This window comes from Rhinolophus sinicus, linkage group LG10, assembly GCF_036562045.2.
Source record: "Rhinolophus sinicus isolate RSC01 linkage group LG10, ASM3656204v1, whole genome shotgun sequence".
NCBI lineage: Eukaryota > Metazoa > Chordata > Mammalia > Chiroptera > Rhinolophidae > Rhinolophus > Rhinolophus sinicus.
In genome coordinates this window covers 55,992,725-56,009,649 of record NC_133759.1, presented here as the reverse complement: position 1 = coordinate 56,009,649, position 16,925 = coordinate 55,992,725, and the positions used below count along the sequence as shown (strand labels likewise).

General features: G+C 38.8%; 1 protein-coding gene across 20 annotated transcripts in view; it reads left to right on the top strand.

Annotated features, from left to right (window-relative positions):
• Positions 1–16,925, top strand: part of CADPS (calcium dependent secretion activator) — a 463,055-nt gene that overhangs the window by 339,811 nt on the left and 106,319 nt on the right. For 7 of the 20 annotated variants that reach the window (XM_074313221.1, XM_074313220.1, XM_074313222.1 and 4 more), the window contains 5 exons: positions 6,220–6,321; positions 7,849–7,912; positions 8,323–8,446; positions 10,808–10,876; positions 11,747–11,764. In XM_074313221.1, coding sequence (XP_074169322.1) covers positions 6,220–6,321; positions 7,849–7,912; positions 8,323–8,446; positions 10,808–10,876; positions 11,747–11,764 — 377 coding nt within the window. The remainder of the gene's footprint in view (positions 1–6,219; positions 6,322–7,848; positions 7,913–8,322; positions 8,447–10,807; positions 10,877–11,746; positions 11,765–16,925) is intronic. The other 13 variants (XM_074313225.1, XM_074313226.1, XM_074313219.1 and 10 more) reach the window with 3 other exon arrangements.

The following is a 16,925-nucleotide window of genomic DNA, read 5'->3' as shown; positions in this document are numbered from 1 at the left end:
CAGTGATGGCCTGCAGGTGGGAGAGTGTCCCGTCTTCAACAGGCCTCCAGAAATGATTTCACGTGACCTGCATATTGGCTCAAGTCTGCGGTATCATGATACACAAGAAGAGAGTTGTTAGCTAGTGTGCAGTTAGGTGGAACCGGAGGCCAGGGTCCATATTTCCTTATTCTCTCTCTCTCTCTCTCTCCCCCCCCACCCCCCCGTTTCTAAACCTAGGTTCAAAGGCGTCAATGCTTTACTAAATTCGGGAGCAGGGGAAAGGAGAGGATATGTGCTTTGTGAACTTACATCAATTCAGTAGTAACAAAAACTAACTCTGGATCATCTAAGCAAAAGGGAGTTTGTTGGGATGATTCAGGGAGCCTCAGGGAATGAGAGGGGAAAACTGGAATCAAGGCAGCTACTGAAAAGTAGGAAACAGGACCAAAGCAGTGGTTCTCAACCCTTAACTGCTCGTTAGAGTAACCCGGAGAGCTTGAAACCTGACGACGTCTAGGCCCCGCTGTGGACTAATTAATCAGAGCCTGAGGATGAGACCTCTGAAAGCTCTCACATGGTTCTGAAAAGTATAAGCAAAGCTTAAGAACTACTGACCTATGAGGAGAGCCTGGTCAGGGCCCAGCTGCTGGGACATGCAGATTCCACCTCTTCTATCCTTACATCATTTACTCGATGTAAACATTCCAGAAAAGAGTGTCCAGTTGGCTGAGCCTGGGTCATAGTACAGTGTATAGTCACCATGAAAGGTAGGCACTGGACAAAGGCCTACAGCCTTAACAGCAGGAGAGTAGGCACCTGGATTCCCTTCCCCCAAGGTTACCCACAATGTGGCCGTGATCATTCTCCAGAAACAATTCAGGTGCTTCTAGGAAGTGGCGATGGATGGTAAGAAACCAAAAATCAAGAGGGCAGAAAATACACCAGTCAGGACATGAGAGGGTGGGGGTGTCCCAGTGCCTAGACTTGTGTTCTGATTAAAGACACATCTCAGCCTGGAATTTACCCGCTAGGAGTTTAAAATCCAAATTCATCCCTCCTCTTCTCTCATTCTTTTTGAATCCTTAAGTGTTAAAAGTAATGAGAAAGGAACAAGATGCAAAGCCAGTTTTATGGCAATTATAGAATCACCCCCAAATGTTTCCAGAGAAAAAAACATACAAAAGCATGGCTTCTGAGAGACACCCATACAGTTTTTCTATTTATTTTGCAACTGGCGCTGCTTGGAATGGCACCTTGGAAACATTGCAAATGCCACTTTTGGAAGGGAGTGCTAGCTTTGCAAGTGGACCATGTACTTGGAAAAGATCTCTGGTTCCAAATTTACTCCAATCCAAGGGAAATTGGGAACCCTGCATCACACATACCCTTTCAGCCACGAAATATTCTCTTGGTCTAGGGCAGACGTTCTCAAAGTGTGGTTTCCAAACCAGCAGCACCACAGAACTTGTTAGAAACGCGAATTCTCAGACCCCATCTCAGATCTAATGAATCAGAAACTCTGGGGCCAGGCAGTCGGGGCCATGGCAAGCCCTCCAGGTAATTCTGAACTCCGCTTAGGTAGGAGAACAAGCCTCTAGGAAAAGCATTTTATTGCTTCTGTGAGAACAGTGCTCCCCAAAATATTGTACCAGGATTTTTCAGTTAGTAGCTCTGTAGAAATCAGTAGAAACCTGTACAGTTAACACTGGTAAATTCTAGGGGTCCATGGAAAACGAATTGATGTTTGACAAGTTTCAAAAATATTAATAATTATGTGAAATAAAAAAATTATATATTTTTTATTTTTAACTGATATAGTTGTCACCTATAATCTTTGACAAATTGTATTATTCCTGCGTGTCTCTTCCACATTTTGTAAAATAGCATTCTTTGTTACCAGTACCATTTCAGAGCGATTCTGGCAATTACAAACAAATTTCTATTCATTGTCAAAATCGTGATTTTTTTTTTTTTTTAAATCACCTGGATCTTTTTTGGTGAATTCTGTACTATGTGCCTTGCAGATGTAAAGTTAGTTTCATTTATTTTAAAATAAAACTATACACACTGACATAGGCAATTAAGAAGCAAATTTAGGAAAAGACTACAACAATAATTTTTAGTCATTTACTCTTTGTGAATAGTTAGATGAACTGTGTTCAGAAAGTAATCCAAGGAAGTGGAAACTGCTATCTGATACCTTTAATAATTACAAATGTGATTCATCAGAACAAAAGGGGAAAAAAAACATAATCAAATTGTACGTTTGTAATAACACCCTTTGTAGTGAGAATTAACTGAGAAGGCCAAGCACACACTAAATATTTAGTTTTTATCATGTCAAACACAAACCTAAAAATTGCTTTCTAATTGCCTAATTGCCTTAGAAGACTTGATGGGTAAGGAGTGAATGGTTTTCTTTTGAGAGGTTTATCTCCTAATAATGGCCCCAGACACCTCGGGGCTGTCCATGTTATTGGTTTCCATGCCTTTTCTAGGGACCTACAAGCCCCTCTCTGACTTGTGAATTATATTTAATAGCATTCTTCTATGGTCAATTCCCTGCTAAGAAACAAAATGTCTCAAACATCTCCCTTTTTCCCAAATCAAGTGTGTGCATGCACATGGCACTTGTATAAATGTGTGTTCAGTGCATTAGCAAGCTGAATTCTGTGTAAAAGTCCAAACGCTACAGCTGAAGGAAGTTGTAGATTATAACAGAAACATGAGAAGTTACCACGTGTGTTTTGTGGAGGCTAGTGAATTCATTCTGAGATTTAACTACAGATTTATGGACATTTTGTGTTAAAAAAATTAATAAACTTTGTAAATTAACATTTGCGATTTCTCCAGAAAATTTGAAAATAAGGGCACATTTAGAGTTTCCAGCAGCCTACCTGATATTTACCATTTGCCTTCCTTCTTTCCTTAAGTTCTGGGAAGTGTGAAGAAATGAACAGGATTTTAATGTTTAATGGTGTTTTTTATAAAGTGGAAGAGGGGAATTTGGGGCATTTTCGTATTTTCAAAGGGAAGCTGACCAATTAACCCCTAACAGGAGGTAGGCTGCTGTCATTTGCCAAGCCTTTTGTGGAGTCAGACTGGTCTAGGATACAGGATTTCCCAACTTATGCTGGATCCTTGAGAAGGCCTATAAATAAGACCATTTGTTTGGTCTCAAGATGACTTACATTTGCAAACTGAAGAATGTTCCAATAGAAGTTTCATGGTGACGCACCAATCTGCAAACTGGCTCAGTCGGTAGTCAAAACAAGTCACTACGGATGTGGGAAGCTGAAGTCTTTGAATGGGTCAGATTATCCTACGTCTAATTTGGCACAGATAAATTTGGGCTGTAAATATGCAGCCTCTCTTTGTATTTTCAACTTGAATAGTCCAAAACAAATAGGGAAAATGTGTGTGAAACTAATGGCGGGTTAGAAACATGAGAATACTGTGAGTAAACTGAAATTCACTTATTTATGCTAGGGCCCTTCTTGTTATTAAAATGAGCAATAGTTTGCTAAGATTGAAAAACACCATATGTGGTTTATTCTTTTTTTCTTCTTAGCTTTATTGAGATATTGACGTAACATACATAATTTTATGTCATGGGATGATTTTATGGGATTATTTGATACACATATATATTGTGAAATTATTACTACGATAAGGTTAGTTAACACCTACATCCCCTTACATACTATTCTGTGTGTGTGGTGAGAACTTTTAATACTACTGTCTTAACAATTTTCAAGTATATAATATAGTACTGTTCATTATAGTCACCATGCTGCACATTAGATCTCCAGAACTTATTCATCTTACAGCTGGAAGTTTGGACCCTTTGGTCAATATCTCCTCATTTCCCCCACCCCTCAGGTCCTGACATCTCTGATTCTACTTTCTATTTCTATGAGTTCAATGTTTTCAGATTCCACGTGTAAGTGAGAACGTACAGTATTTGTCTTTCTCTGTCTCGCATTTCACTTAGGATAATGCCCTCAAGTTCCAGTGATATTGTTGCAAGGTGCAGGATTTCCTTCTTTTTATGGCTGAATAATATTCCATCATATATACAGCTTATATTTACTTTATCCTTTGTTATTTATATATATGTATATATGTAATATTATATATATCACAATGTAATATTGTATATACACGTATATATGTATATATCACAATGTAATATTATATATATGTGTATATATGTGTGTATTATATATATATATATATATCGCATTTCCCTTATCCATATCTGTCAGTGAACACTTAGATTGTTTCCATATCTTGGCTATTGTAAATAATGGTACAATGAACACAGGGTGCACATAAATTTTCAAAATAGTGCTTTCCTTCCTTTCAGATGTATACCCAGAGGAGAGATTGCTAGATCATATGGTAGTTCTAGTTTTAATTTTTTGAGCATCCTTTATATTGTTTTCCATAGTGGCTGCACCAAATAACATGCCCACCAACAGTACACAAGGGTTTCCTTTTCTCCACATTCACACTAACACTTGCTGTTTCTTGACTTTTTGATAATAGCCATTCTAATAGATGTGAGGTGATATCTCATTGTGGTTTTGATTTGCATTTCCTTGATGACTAATGATGTTAAGCATCTTTTCACGTACCCATTGGCCATTTGTGTGTCTTCTTTGGAAAAATATCTATTCAAATTCTCTGCCCAATTTTTAATTGAATTGTTTAGGGTTTTTTTGCTATTGAGTTTTGTGGATTCTTTCTATAGTTTGGATATTAACCCTTTATCAGATAGATGGTTTACAAATATTTTTCCCATTCCATAGTTTGCCTTTTCATTTTACTATATAGAAGCATTTCAGTTTGATGTAGTCCCACTTGTCTATTTTTGCTTTTGTTCCTTGTGTTTTGGTGTAACATCCAAAAAAATTATTGCCAAGACCAAGATCAAAGAGTTTTTCTCCCATGTTTTCTTTTAGGATTTTTGCTGTTTCATGTCTTACTTTTAAGTCTTTAATCCATTTCAAGTTCAGTTTTGTGAGTGGTATGACATAGGAAACCAATTTCATTCTTTTGCATGTAAATATCCAATTTTCCCAACACTATTTAATGAAGAAACTATCCTTTCCCCATTGAGTATTATTGTTTTCCTTGCCAAATATTAGTTGATCATATTTATGAAAGTTTATTTCTGAACTTTCAATTCTCTTCCATTGGTCTATGTGACTTTTTTTATGCAAATACCATACTGTTTTAATCATTATAACTTTGTAATAAAGTTTAAAATCAGGAATTGTGATGCCTCCAACTTTGTTCTTCTTTCTCAGGATTGTTTTGCCTATTCAGGTCTTTTGTGAATCCATACAAATTTTAGGATTTTTTTTTTCCTGTGAAAAATGCCATTGGAATTTTGATAGGGATTGCATTGAATCTCCAGATAGCTTTGGGTATTATGGACACTTTTTAACAATATTAATTCTTCCAAACTATGAACATGGGATATCTTTCCATTTGTGTGTGTGTGTGTGTGTGTGTGTGTGTGTGTGTGTCTGTGTGTGTGTGTGTTTTCAATTTCTTTTATCAATATCTTGCAATTTTTACAATGCCTTGTAATTTTTTCTTCAGTTAATACATGAGTGCTTAAATTAATCTGAACATCTATAATTGTAAGCTAGAAACTGAGTCACTTAAGAACATTTAACACTGGGAAAGACAAACTCTTATGAGGCACCTGGTTTTCAAAGGAGTCTGTATGTAATTCAGGGGTCCCAAATCTAAGTGTCTATAAGAGACAAGTAATGCAAATTAGAGATGTGAGATGAGTCAGTGCCTGCCCCAGCTAAGGAAGAAACTGTTAGTTATACTTACCAATTAATGCCAGTTGTTCCAAATTTTCAAGAGAATTGTATTATAAGCCTTTCCTAATTTTAAAAATGTTGGCAACTAGTTCAAAATGTTAAGAAGCTGTGAGACAAACAGAAGGTTTACAAAATGAAACTTCAAGCCACTAGTTTGTACATTTTACCATTTCACAATAAATGAGTGACAATTTTGCAAATGTCTCCAAATGATAACCCCAAAATACCACATCCCCTTTAATATCCAGCACTGAAAAGCAGGGCTTCTCCTCAGATCGCGTCTATCATTGTAGTTGTTCTTCTAAAATGGACAGTTTCCTCCTGCTAGAGATTTGATTTGATGGTGTCAGCATATGAGGTTCCCATCACTTCATGACATGTCTTCTTTCAGGCCTGATGGAATTGGAACTGTGACTGTTGAAGAAAAGGAACGTTTTGAAGAAATCAAAGAAAGACTCCGAGTTCTGCTGGAAAATCAGATTACACATTTTAGGTAAGGATCTGGGGTTGAGGGGCTTATTAGGATCGTGAGACTGGAGAGGGGTAAATAAAGGACTTGATTTTCTACAATTTTAAATCAATAAGATCCACAATGGCTATTTAGAAATAACTGAATGGAAAAAGCAAACCAATAGGACAGGGTCCTACTACAATAGCTAGGAGACTGAAATCTTACATTCATTTTATTTCCACCAAGGGAAAAAAGGCCTCCTGTGAAAACTAACCCTGGTCATGAATCTATTTTTTTTAATCTATTAAAAAGTTGATTTGAAGCTTCTTTGAGGTTCCTAAATGAAACAGTGAAAAATCCTGGGAATCAGATCACATGAACAGAGAAGGAAGGCAGTGGTACCTTCTTTACCTTCTCCATTATCTCCGAAACAAAATTGCTGGCTACTCAGAGAAAGAAAGAAACGTGGATCAGCCTTGGCAGATTGCCTCTGCCCCACGTACAAGATAGCCAGTAGGTTCGACACTTGAGCCTTGTACCACGTAGCTCACTTCTCCCTTGGAACAAATTAGACATTTCTAATGCTGCTGTGATGGTTCTGGACCAGAGATTCTGAAATAGTAACTCAAAAATAATTAGAGCATTTTTAATGGCATGATAAGTAGGTCCTTCTTGTTATATGCTTTATATTAATATGTGCCAGATACAGGGCTAGAGGCTAGATAAGTATTAACTCGCTTTTTAATTCTCAGAACAATTTTGTAAGGTAGTTGTTATAATCCCCATGTAAACAAAAAGTAAACTGAGGCTGAGAGAAGTTAAGGAACTCGACCCAGGCTACTCACCCAGCAAGTGGAGGAAATACATAGGGTAGTCTGAGTGTAAGTAGGCCATGCCGGTCCCTTCGTACCATAAAGAACAGTGTCCCAAAGGGCTGATGACAGCCTGAAACAGTCAATGGAACTCCTAGTGGTACCTGACATAGTTCTATCTGTGCCGTAAAATCGTCCTGAATAAATCTTTACTGATCTTACACTAAACGCAAGATGCATTACCTGCAATGAAAAAAAAATCCAGTAACAACTGAAACTTACACTCAAGAAAGGACAACTAGCAAAATAATGAATTTGCTTAAAATGCACTCCTTTATATCCTTTATATCCTATATAAATTCTTTAAGGATTTAAGTAAGTATGTTTGAATTATAGCCTGTTTCAACTAATATTTTTTAATGCTGGTTTCTATAATGCATAAAAGGTTTTATTTGAGCTAACAAACAGTTCTCCTTCACAATAGAAATCTAAACAGAGCCTTATGTCATCACTCTAAATACTCTTTTCTGCTGCAGACACTTGCAGAGTCTCTCTTTAGTAATTATTCACACATACACACATATATACGTTATATACACACATATATGGTGTGAATTCAGATTAACATAACACAATGTGACAAAATAAAAAGCATTTTCAGTTCCTCAGAGAGAGTTGCTATAGGAATCAAATTCCAGTATATTTAATGATAAAATGTAATAAATTTGGGCGACTTGAAGAATTTTCTCTTTTTTAGGTATTGCTTTCCATTTGGTCGACCTGAAGGTGCTCTGAAAGCTACTCTCTCACTCTTGGAAAGGGTAAGAATGAAAGTAAAAGACAGATTATATATATTCAGATACAAACATAATTGTAATGAAATATTGTGGTTGAATCACCTAGATTGTAATTTTTTGAGGTTTTATTTACCATTCATCAAATATCAGAATAAACGTGGGGGAAACTGCCCAAATTCTAGGTATTTTATCTCCAGACTCCCAAGTAGTTAGGATAGATATATTGAAGATATGCGTCCAGCCCTTCCCTGATTCAAGGATGGGCTTTACCATCCTAACTGTGCATTGCAGTTCTGTGTTTTCTCTTTAACAATGGCTCTTGATAAGTCGCAAGGAGACATTCACAACTAATTTTAAACTTGAACTCTTTAAGAAATATAAATGAGGAACACCTTTGGTTGAACCGTCTTAATAATTTTTTTCCTCTCCTAAAGGTTTTGATGAAAGATATTGTTACCCCAGTGCCACAAGAGGAGGTAAAAACAGTCATCCGTAAATGTCTAGAGCAGGCTGCATTAGTCAACTATTCTCGGCTATCAGAGTATGCCAAAATCGAAGGTAAGGCTCCCTTCTGCCCCCAGTGTTTCACTGAATATTTGGTATGCCTCCCTGGGGAAGTCTCTCTCTTTTCTGATGGTCCCCAGAAAACAGTGGTCCGTCTGAGTATGTTAAGCTGAACCTTGAAAGCACTTGAAATGTGAAAGTTTCCTTGGCTGTGGCCAAATACATAAATTAAAGAAGAGGAGCTCAGGAATCAGTCTTTGTAGGGGAAGAATATTGAACACGGGATGTTGACAGATAACTAAAGGTCCTTCTGAGAGTCCGTGTTGGCCCCAAGTTTGCTCTGTGACTAGTGTTTTACTATGAAAGAGCTCTGTAGGATTCGTACCTTCTTTAAGGAGAGGAAAACAAGGCAGTTTGTTGTCCACTGTTGTTAACATTGGAGGTAAAACAAGAACTGACTAAAGCAACATCAAGATTTTGCTTAACTCTATTTTGCCCCGTGAACATTCAAAGCGTTGTCTTTGGTAGCACGTCAGATTTGATAGTGGGTTAGTGTCCAGCCGTCTCTGATGGCTCCTGATTTGTTTTAGACATTCTTGTTACTTTAGACCTAGGATGGTTGCTACCACTGCCCTCTCAAGTTTTAGAGAAGCAGTCACTGATGACCAAGTAATCACCCCAAAAAAAGGCACTTTGGGTAAACTCTACTTGAAAAGTTATGGTTCTTTGGGACCTATTCATTTGCAAAGGTATTAATCACTTTTCATTGTTACCCTGTTGGCTGCTATAGGGTGATTTGAAAACCACACCCAACTTGACCAGTGGTGTAAGTGTATAAATGTGGAAGTTCTGTGTGCAAAACCCAATGTGTCCGCATTCTGGAATCTGATGTTCTCTCACATGCACAACACCTGACTAAAACCAGCAAATGCCTGTTGTCTGCCTTCAGGACATGACTTGGAGAGAAAAAAAAAAAAAAAAAAAAAGACCTAACCAACCACCAAAACCCATCACTTAACTTGCCAAAGTACTTGTTTCCTTAGAGAATTAGGTTAAGATCATGTTAAATTCACAGTGTTTTGTACATTACATGTCCTCCCTCTCTCAATTTTGTCTGTCTGACAATGCAAATTGTGTACCAGTGGTAATGAATTCATTGTTATGCATCCAGGGAGAAACACTTAAGAATTGGGCACTAAAAGGATGTTTATCAACTCTTGACTTGGTAATGAGTGACAAAAATAAAGGAACAAGAAGATCGTTAAAGGACTATATTAGCAAGTAATTGTTCCAGCATTTACCTTCCCAGGACATAATGATTAGTTGTATTTGGTAATGTCAACTGGGTACCTAATAATTTTAGGCAAGGCCAGAGATGGGATGGGATCAAGGAATGTTCGGTTGCCATGGCTGCTGCCTTGTGGGTCTTGGTCTAGCTATTACTAGTCTTTTGGTAAGCTCTGCTCTCTTCTTTCAGATAAATATATCCAAAAACAAACTTTAAGATCTGTAAGTAAAAATGCATTCATTTCCAAAGTAGATCAGCTGGTCTGTAATTTCCTTTTGTGCCTCAATTCTTCTTGGTTGTGTTAATTATCTTTTGCACTGTGACTTTTAGGTCTGGGGATTCTTTGAAGAAACCAATCTTTTTTTTCCAACTCTTTTCAGAGAAGTACCTCATTCCACACTACCTGCTCTCTTTGCTTCTCTCCTTCCTTGTTCGTGATTGGCTCAGCCACTTTTTGGCATTACCTCTGCAAAAGTGGCTGTGACACCAATTTCAAAGCATGCTGGGATTGTTAATTCAAACAACCCAACATCCTCTGGCTGCATGTATCAGGTTTTCTTTCATGAACATAGTCCACCATAAGCTGAGACATTACAGCTTTAAAGATATTACTACTAGACAACTTTCTTTTACAAAGTTCCAATCCTGCGCTCAGAAAAGAAATCATCCATGTTTACATTTGAGCCCCTCTGTAAGCACTAACAGCTTAGTCCCCAGAGAATTTTGGAAAGAAGTTGTAGTAATATTGCTGGAGACTATGTTTATGAAGAAATACCTCAAGAGCCTTAGATACTAAAGTCTGAAATCCTTAGTATCTTGGAGCCTTAAATCGATGAAATTCTGTTTCCCTTTACTCATGATGTTTTTGGTCATTGTATTCTTGCAAACAATTCTAAAGAGACGTGTAAAATCATGGTCACAATCTCTCTCGTGACTCATGGCATGCTGAATGGTTAATCCAGTAGATCTCCAATTTTGAAACTCCTTTTTCTTTTATCCTGTGTTTATCCCAAAATACTCTGTGGCTATTTTCCTTTGAGCTAATGTAACGTTTTCCTCTAACCTATGACCTTTAACCTCTTTACCTCTGACCTAAGCCTCTTGCATGCCCAAATCCTCTTTTATAGGGAAAAAGAGAGAAATGTATGAGCATCCTGTCTTCTGCTTGGCCTCCCAAGTGATGGATTTAACCATTCGTGAGTACCTACCACCTCCTCGCCATGCTGTCTTCACTCTTTCTGTTTTCATTATTTCAAGAAAATCCAGATCCAAACCAACTCACTCTCCTTGCTTCAAGTTTTTTAGCATTGGCTTGTCTGTTGATTCTGTCTGTGAAACCCAGTGTGAGAAGTCAAGTCACATTTTAATCAGCCTAAAACAGGTTAGACAATTAAGCCATTTGTTTGTGATAAACTCAGATTTGTCTGTAAGTTTTTCAGTTATTCTCTGTCTGTGACCTGAATGCATTTTTACTTTGCTTGTGTGTAACCCCAATTTGTAAAGTGCTTGTCACTGGTACACAATCAAAAGGTAGCAGCGAGGCTGGGAGCAATGTGTTAGGTATCAGGAAAAGGACAGTTGGGGCAAAATCATGCCTTCTTGTCCATGTTTAACATGTTAAATTGTGGGGATAAGATCACATGAGGTGGTCCATTTTCTGTAAAAATTAGATCTTATATGCCTCCTGTCTGTTCTCTCTCAAGCTGGGAAGCTTTTCCTCGTTCTCTCTGGAGATTTTGACTTGTTCTTGTCCTTGAAGCTTTGGCTAGAACATATGACTTAATTGTCACTTGGAGAGTTCATGTATGTTTCATAGCTTGATTTCACATTAAACTTAATTTTACTAATTTTCTATTTGTGCAGCATTTTCCACCTCTGTGAAGGAGCCTTTTTTTGCTGGCCCCCACACTTTGGGGCGGTGGGAACCCAAGGGCAAACTTTTCTTCCAGTATCATGTGTCACATATAAGTGGGGGGCATTTTGGTCCACTTGCTCATTAATCCTGCATATGTGTTCTTGTTTTTCTCTCTCTCTTCTCTCCTTGTTGTGCTCTCTCTTTCAAATAGAGAATCAAAAGGACGCAGGTGAACCAATTGTATATGCATTATAAACTATCAGGACTGTTGAGTTATATTTAGTTTTTGTTTTTGTTTTTTAATAGCTCCTTAAGGCATGTACTCCCTAAGACTGACGTGGAGTTGCAATAATACTTAAGGAGTTAATTTGTGCTGTCTAAATATACCTCACGCCCCTTAGGTGGTGACCTTTATCGAGTAGGGTTTCTGTAAAAGCACAAGCTTTGAAGGGACAGAATTCTGGTTTGCTGCAGAATTTCATTTCCTCTTTGGTTTCAGGATTCCTGTGATTTGGCCTCAGGTGCTTTTGAAAAATAGTTACTGAACCAAACGAATCTTCCTTTTCTGTTCTCATTTCTTTTTTCCGTTTTCTACCCTCCTGAGAAGTTTATGTTCTTTGATGAGTGTCTATAAGCCCAGAGAGAAGTTGTGTTTGTGTTGTTCTTGTATGTATCATGTGACAAGGCAGGATGCAGGGTGGCTGCTTGGGGGCCTTGCTGGAAGTTTCATGAGATGAAAGTTCTTAGAAAGTTCTCTGGCTTTGGACATTTTCTTCTTGTTTAATCCAAAATCTTCAGAGCACGTTGTGAGGAAAGCTCTAACTTAAAACTTTAATATAATATTGATTATTGTTTATGAGGTCTAAAGGATTCTCAAAAGATAGTTTTCATTCAATCAAAGTTATACATATTTCATTTAACCAAAGTTGAATGTATTTCAGATCAATTCAGAAAGTATTTTTGAACACATGCCAAGCACCAAGCTGGCAATGAGTATTTGAAGACTCGCGAACCTTTGTTCGCCATACACATGCTTTTCTCTCCCTAGAAAGGAAGGTATTCATTCATTCATTCATTCATTCATTCATTCATTCAACAAGTGTTTAGTGGGAGCCTACCATGAGCCAGGTACAGTGGTAAAAACCAGGGCATACGTAAACAACCTTATGGAGCATATGTGCAAATGGATGCATAAGTGTAAATTACAAATTAAGCATGCAGCAACACCGATTAGTAGAGTTATGTATAAGAGGATATTGTCAGAAAACTATGGAAATCTTCACAAGGGTGGTGAGATTGAACTGTATCTTGAAAGATGAATTAGAATCAGTGAAAGGTAGCTGGGATTGGAAAGTGACAAGGCATCCTAGATGAGAGAGTAACGTGCAAATTCATAAAACCATATAGCTAATAAAAACAGCTGATGCTTATTCAATGTGCATTATGTACCAGGTATGCCTCTGAAGTGCGTTATATGCATTAACTCATTTAATTCTCAAAACTCCTTATGAGGTGCATACTACAATTATTCGCATTTTAGAGATAAGCAAACTGAGGCACAGGGAGGTTAAATAACACACTTCCAGAAGAATAAGTGGCAAAGCCAGAATGAGAGCCCAGGCAGATGCCAGACTCTTAACGACTCTGTAATTCAATGTGGTAGCAAACCAGGATGAAAAGATGTCAACGATGGGTGCTGATGATGGCAACGTACGTTAGGAGGCAACATCTCAAACCCTTTCTATGCCTTCCTGATATAGAGTTAAGGCTGTAGCTCCTGGTCCAAAGCTTCTTCCCCTGGAATCTATGCCAACTTTTGCATGCATATAGATTTTTCCAGGGAAAATTCCACAGTCTCAGTTCCAAAGGTGAGAGAGAGCCATTAAAGGCTGTTTAGGCAAAGGATGGAAAATCGTACTGACAATGATGGAGAGAAAGGACTGAGAAGGAGGTATAGAGTAAAACTGAACCAAAAAGTTAGGGTCAAAGCAGACATGCATTTGAAGCTTAGTATGTCTGAGGCCTCTTCCAGGCAGAGCAAATCTCAATCACAATCATAATCATAATTACTGCTTTCTTGAACTTTAAATCATTTTCTTCACTCCCTCTCCCTTGTCTATTTCCTCAGAGGGACCTAAGCACAAATACATGGATGGGTATTCAAAACCAACAGTACGTAGGTGGCAGGGCACAGCTGGAGTTACGTGTGCAAATTGGGGTGGAAAAGGAACAACTATGTAGTCCTTTAGTCAGACTGTGCCTTGAGAGGCTACGGGACTCTGTAGATGGCATTTTGGTGCTTATGCTTTCCGTCTTGTGGCATTATTATGAATTAAATGTTCAGTATAATTATCGCATCTCAAAAAATGCAAAAAGCTGCTACTCTATGAAAGAAAAGGGAAGAGAGAGAGAGAGAGTCTATGGGGTCAGGCCCAGTGCTAAGGACATTACAGGAAGAATCTGATTCAATCTTTCCCTTAGTCTCATAGAGAAAGCTTTATTATTGCCCCTTTTACGGATGAGGGAGCTGAGATTTGGAGAAGAGAAGTGAATTTCTGAAGGAGGATTGGAACCCAGATCTTTCTGAGTTCAAACACTACACTTTTTTTGTCTCTTTCCACCATGCAGCCTTTCCAGCTGATGTGGTAGCCACTTGGACAATATCCATTCATTCAATGGATAAGTTCAAAAATACCTACAACTTTTAGTCGAGGAAGACCACTCAAACATCAAAAAATAGAACAGTCCTTTCTGGGAGAGCTCATTACCCAGATCTTTCCACTGTGAAGTCTCCCTGAGGCAGTTGAGATTTCCTGAGATTGCCAAAGAACTGAGGGCTTTTTTCCCCCCTAAAATTGACAGAAACCTAAAGTAGATGAAATTCATCCAAAGGATTTCCAAGTAGATTCTGTCATGTTGAGGTCCTATATCTTTTCCTATCTCCAGTCAAACTTCCTACAGGGCCGAGGCCAGTTGAAGGAGCAGAAGAAACAACTAAGCTTCCATTACTGAAACACACAGCACAGAGCCACCCATCCAAGGGACTGTGAGGGCAATTCCCATCCAGGCCCTTCTAAAATGAGGACCATGTCATGCTTCGTGTCTTACACAAGGGATTGAATGTGTCTCTTTTCATCCTTCTGGTTTCAGTGATGCATAAATCAGGATTTGCAAGCCCAAATTATTTTGCAGACTAGTACCTCATCTATACTTTACAAAAAAGTGAGGAGGGCAAAAACTGTGAGACCAAAAAGGGGCTTCTCAATAATCTAATCCCAAACATTCATTTAACAGATAGGAAAACCAAGGCCTAGAGAAAAGCAGCCAGTTTCTAAATAAGATGGTTAGTTAGTGACACTAGCCTGGGGTCGTGCACATAGTTTCGGAGCCTTCACCCCCACCAGGCTGCCTTACCATTCAGCCAAGGGATAATGGGCCCACCCGCAATCCACTAACTAACCTGAGTTTCCAGTATGGCAGCTATGACATCCAGCTTCCCGCACACTAGAATCCTATACATTTAGCTCCAAGAAAACACTACCTCAGGACCAGGCTGAGCACTCAGGATTTTTCACACCAAAAATTCAAATCACTATCCTAGCTCCAACGAGTTTTTTAACTGCTGTAAGCTTCACTTCTATTTTCTGTAAAAGGGACTAATAATGTTTCTTCATGCAAAGGGTTGTTGCAAAGATTAAAACACATATTCCAAATAAAGCTCTTAGCATAGTGCCTGGCAAATAGTAAGCACTCATTACCTATATTGTCTGCTATTGTTTGTTTTTTATTATTATTTAAAAGGAAATTTCCAAGTCCAAATGTGTAGTATAGACATGTTATTCGATTTCAGAAATGGAATATAAAACAATGCATCTCAGGCTTTAATGTTCATATAATCCCTGGGGGGTCTTCTTAAAACATAGATTCTGAGTTGGCAGGTCTGGGCTGGAGCCTGGAAATCTGCATTTCTAACAAACCCCAGGTGATGCAGAAGCTGCTGATCCATGGATTGCAAATTGGATGTCAATGAAATATGGGAGGCAGGGGACTTATCCCCATTATCATTCATTTCAAAATAAAACATTGCAGCATAGTTCCACACATATTTGTTAAATACCTACTAAGTTCCACCAGCCATTCCAGGCACCAGGGAAGTGAGCAGTGTGCAAAGCCACCCCCAGAGAGCTTACAATCAAGTAGAGAACACGGGCATGAAACAAACAGTTACATTCTGGTGACCGTGCTGAAGGGAAATGCAAGGTGCTGCATGGGACTCCGCCCAGACCAGGGTCTTTGATGTACTGCAAGGAGGGGGACATCATGGAGGTCAAGGGACTGTTCCCCAAGAAGAACTGTCTAGGGTGTCCCCTGGCCTTGTTGAAGTGTTTGCCTCTGTTCATCATCCTTCCAGATACCCTAAGGTCCTCTCCCAGAGAGACTGTGGCCATATACATGAAAGCTTACATGGGGAGTCGGTGGATGTTTTATACTACTATTAAATCAGTATTCTTGCTACAGAAAGCAACTAAAATCATCATCATCATCATCATCATCAACTTAAATAACTTAAGCAAGAAAAGAGAATTTGGGGCCAGCGTAGCTAGGAAACGTCCAGAGGAACTAGACTCAGGGAGTAAGACTCTTAGCGTGGTTCAATCTCTCCAACTGCTGACGGGCTTCTTTAATGTGAGTGGGGGTCATGGTAGGGAGGTTGAGAGCAACACAGCCACAAAGAGCAACAGCTAATAACCCCAAAGGAAAAAGAGCTTTCCTCTCCAAGCAACTGTATAAAATCCCAGAAAAGGGTCTCTTTGGCATGCTTGGGTCCCACGTGAATCCCTGAGCCAACCCTGATACCCATAGTGGTGTGGGCTGCTGTGGTTGGCCTGGCTTGGCTCATGTGACTGCTGTTGCAGGGCCCGTTGCTTGCCATTTCTACCAGAACCACATGGAGTGGGGAAGAGGCAATCCTCCTGAGGAAGGTTACTGCACACGTAAGAACAGTTGTCGGGGGCGGCCAGTTAGCTCAGTTGGTCAGAGCACGGTGCGCTTAACAACAAGGTCGCTGGTTCAATCCCCACACGGGCCACTGTGAGCTGTGCCCTCCACAACCAGGTTGAAACAACTACTTGACTTGGAGCTGATGGATCCTAGAAAAACACACCTAAGATAAATAAAAAGTTTTAAAAACAAAACCAAAAAAAATGATTTAAAAATAAAAGGACTGACAGTTGTCCACTACTGTGTCTCTCTGGAATGAAGTGCACTTTTCTTACTCGCAACAGCTCATTCTTAAGGACAAATCCTGACTCAGGATTCAAAGATACTAAATTAGTAAAGACAAATGTCATGATAGCATCATTTCTTCCTTGTAGGTAAAATTTATTTTA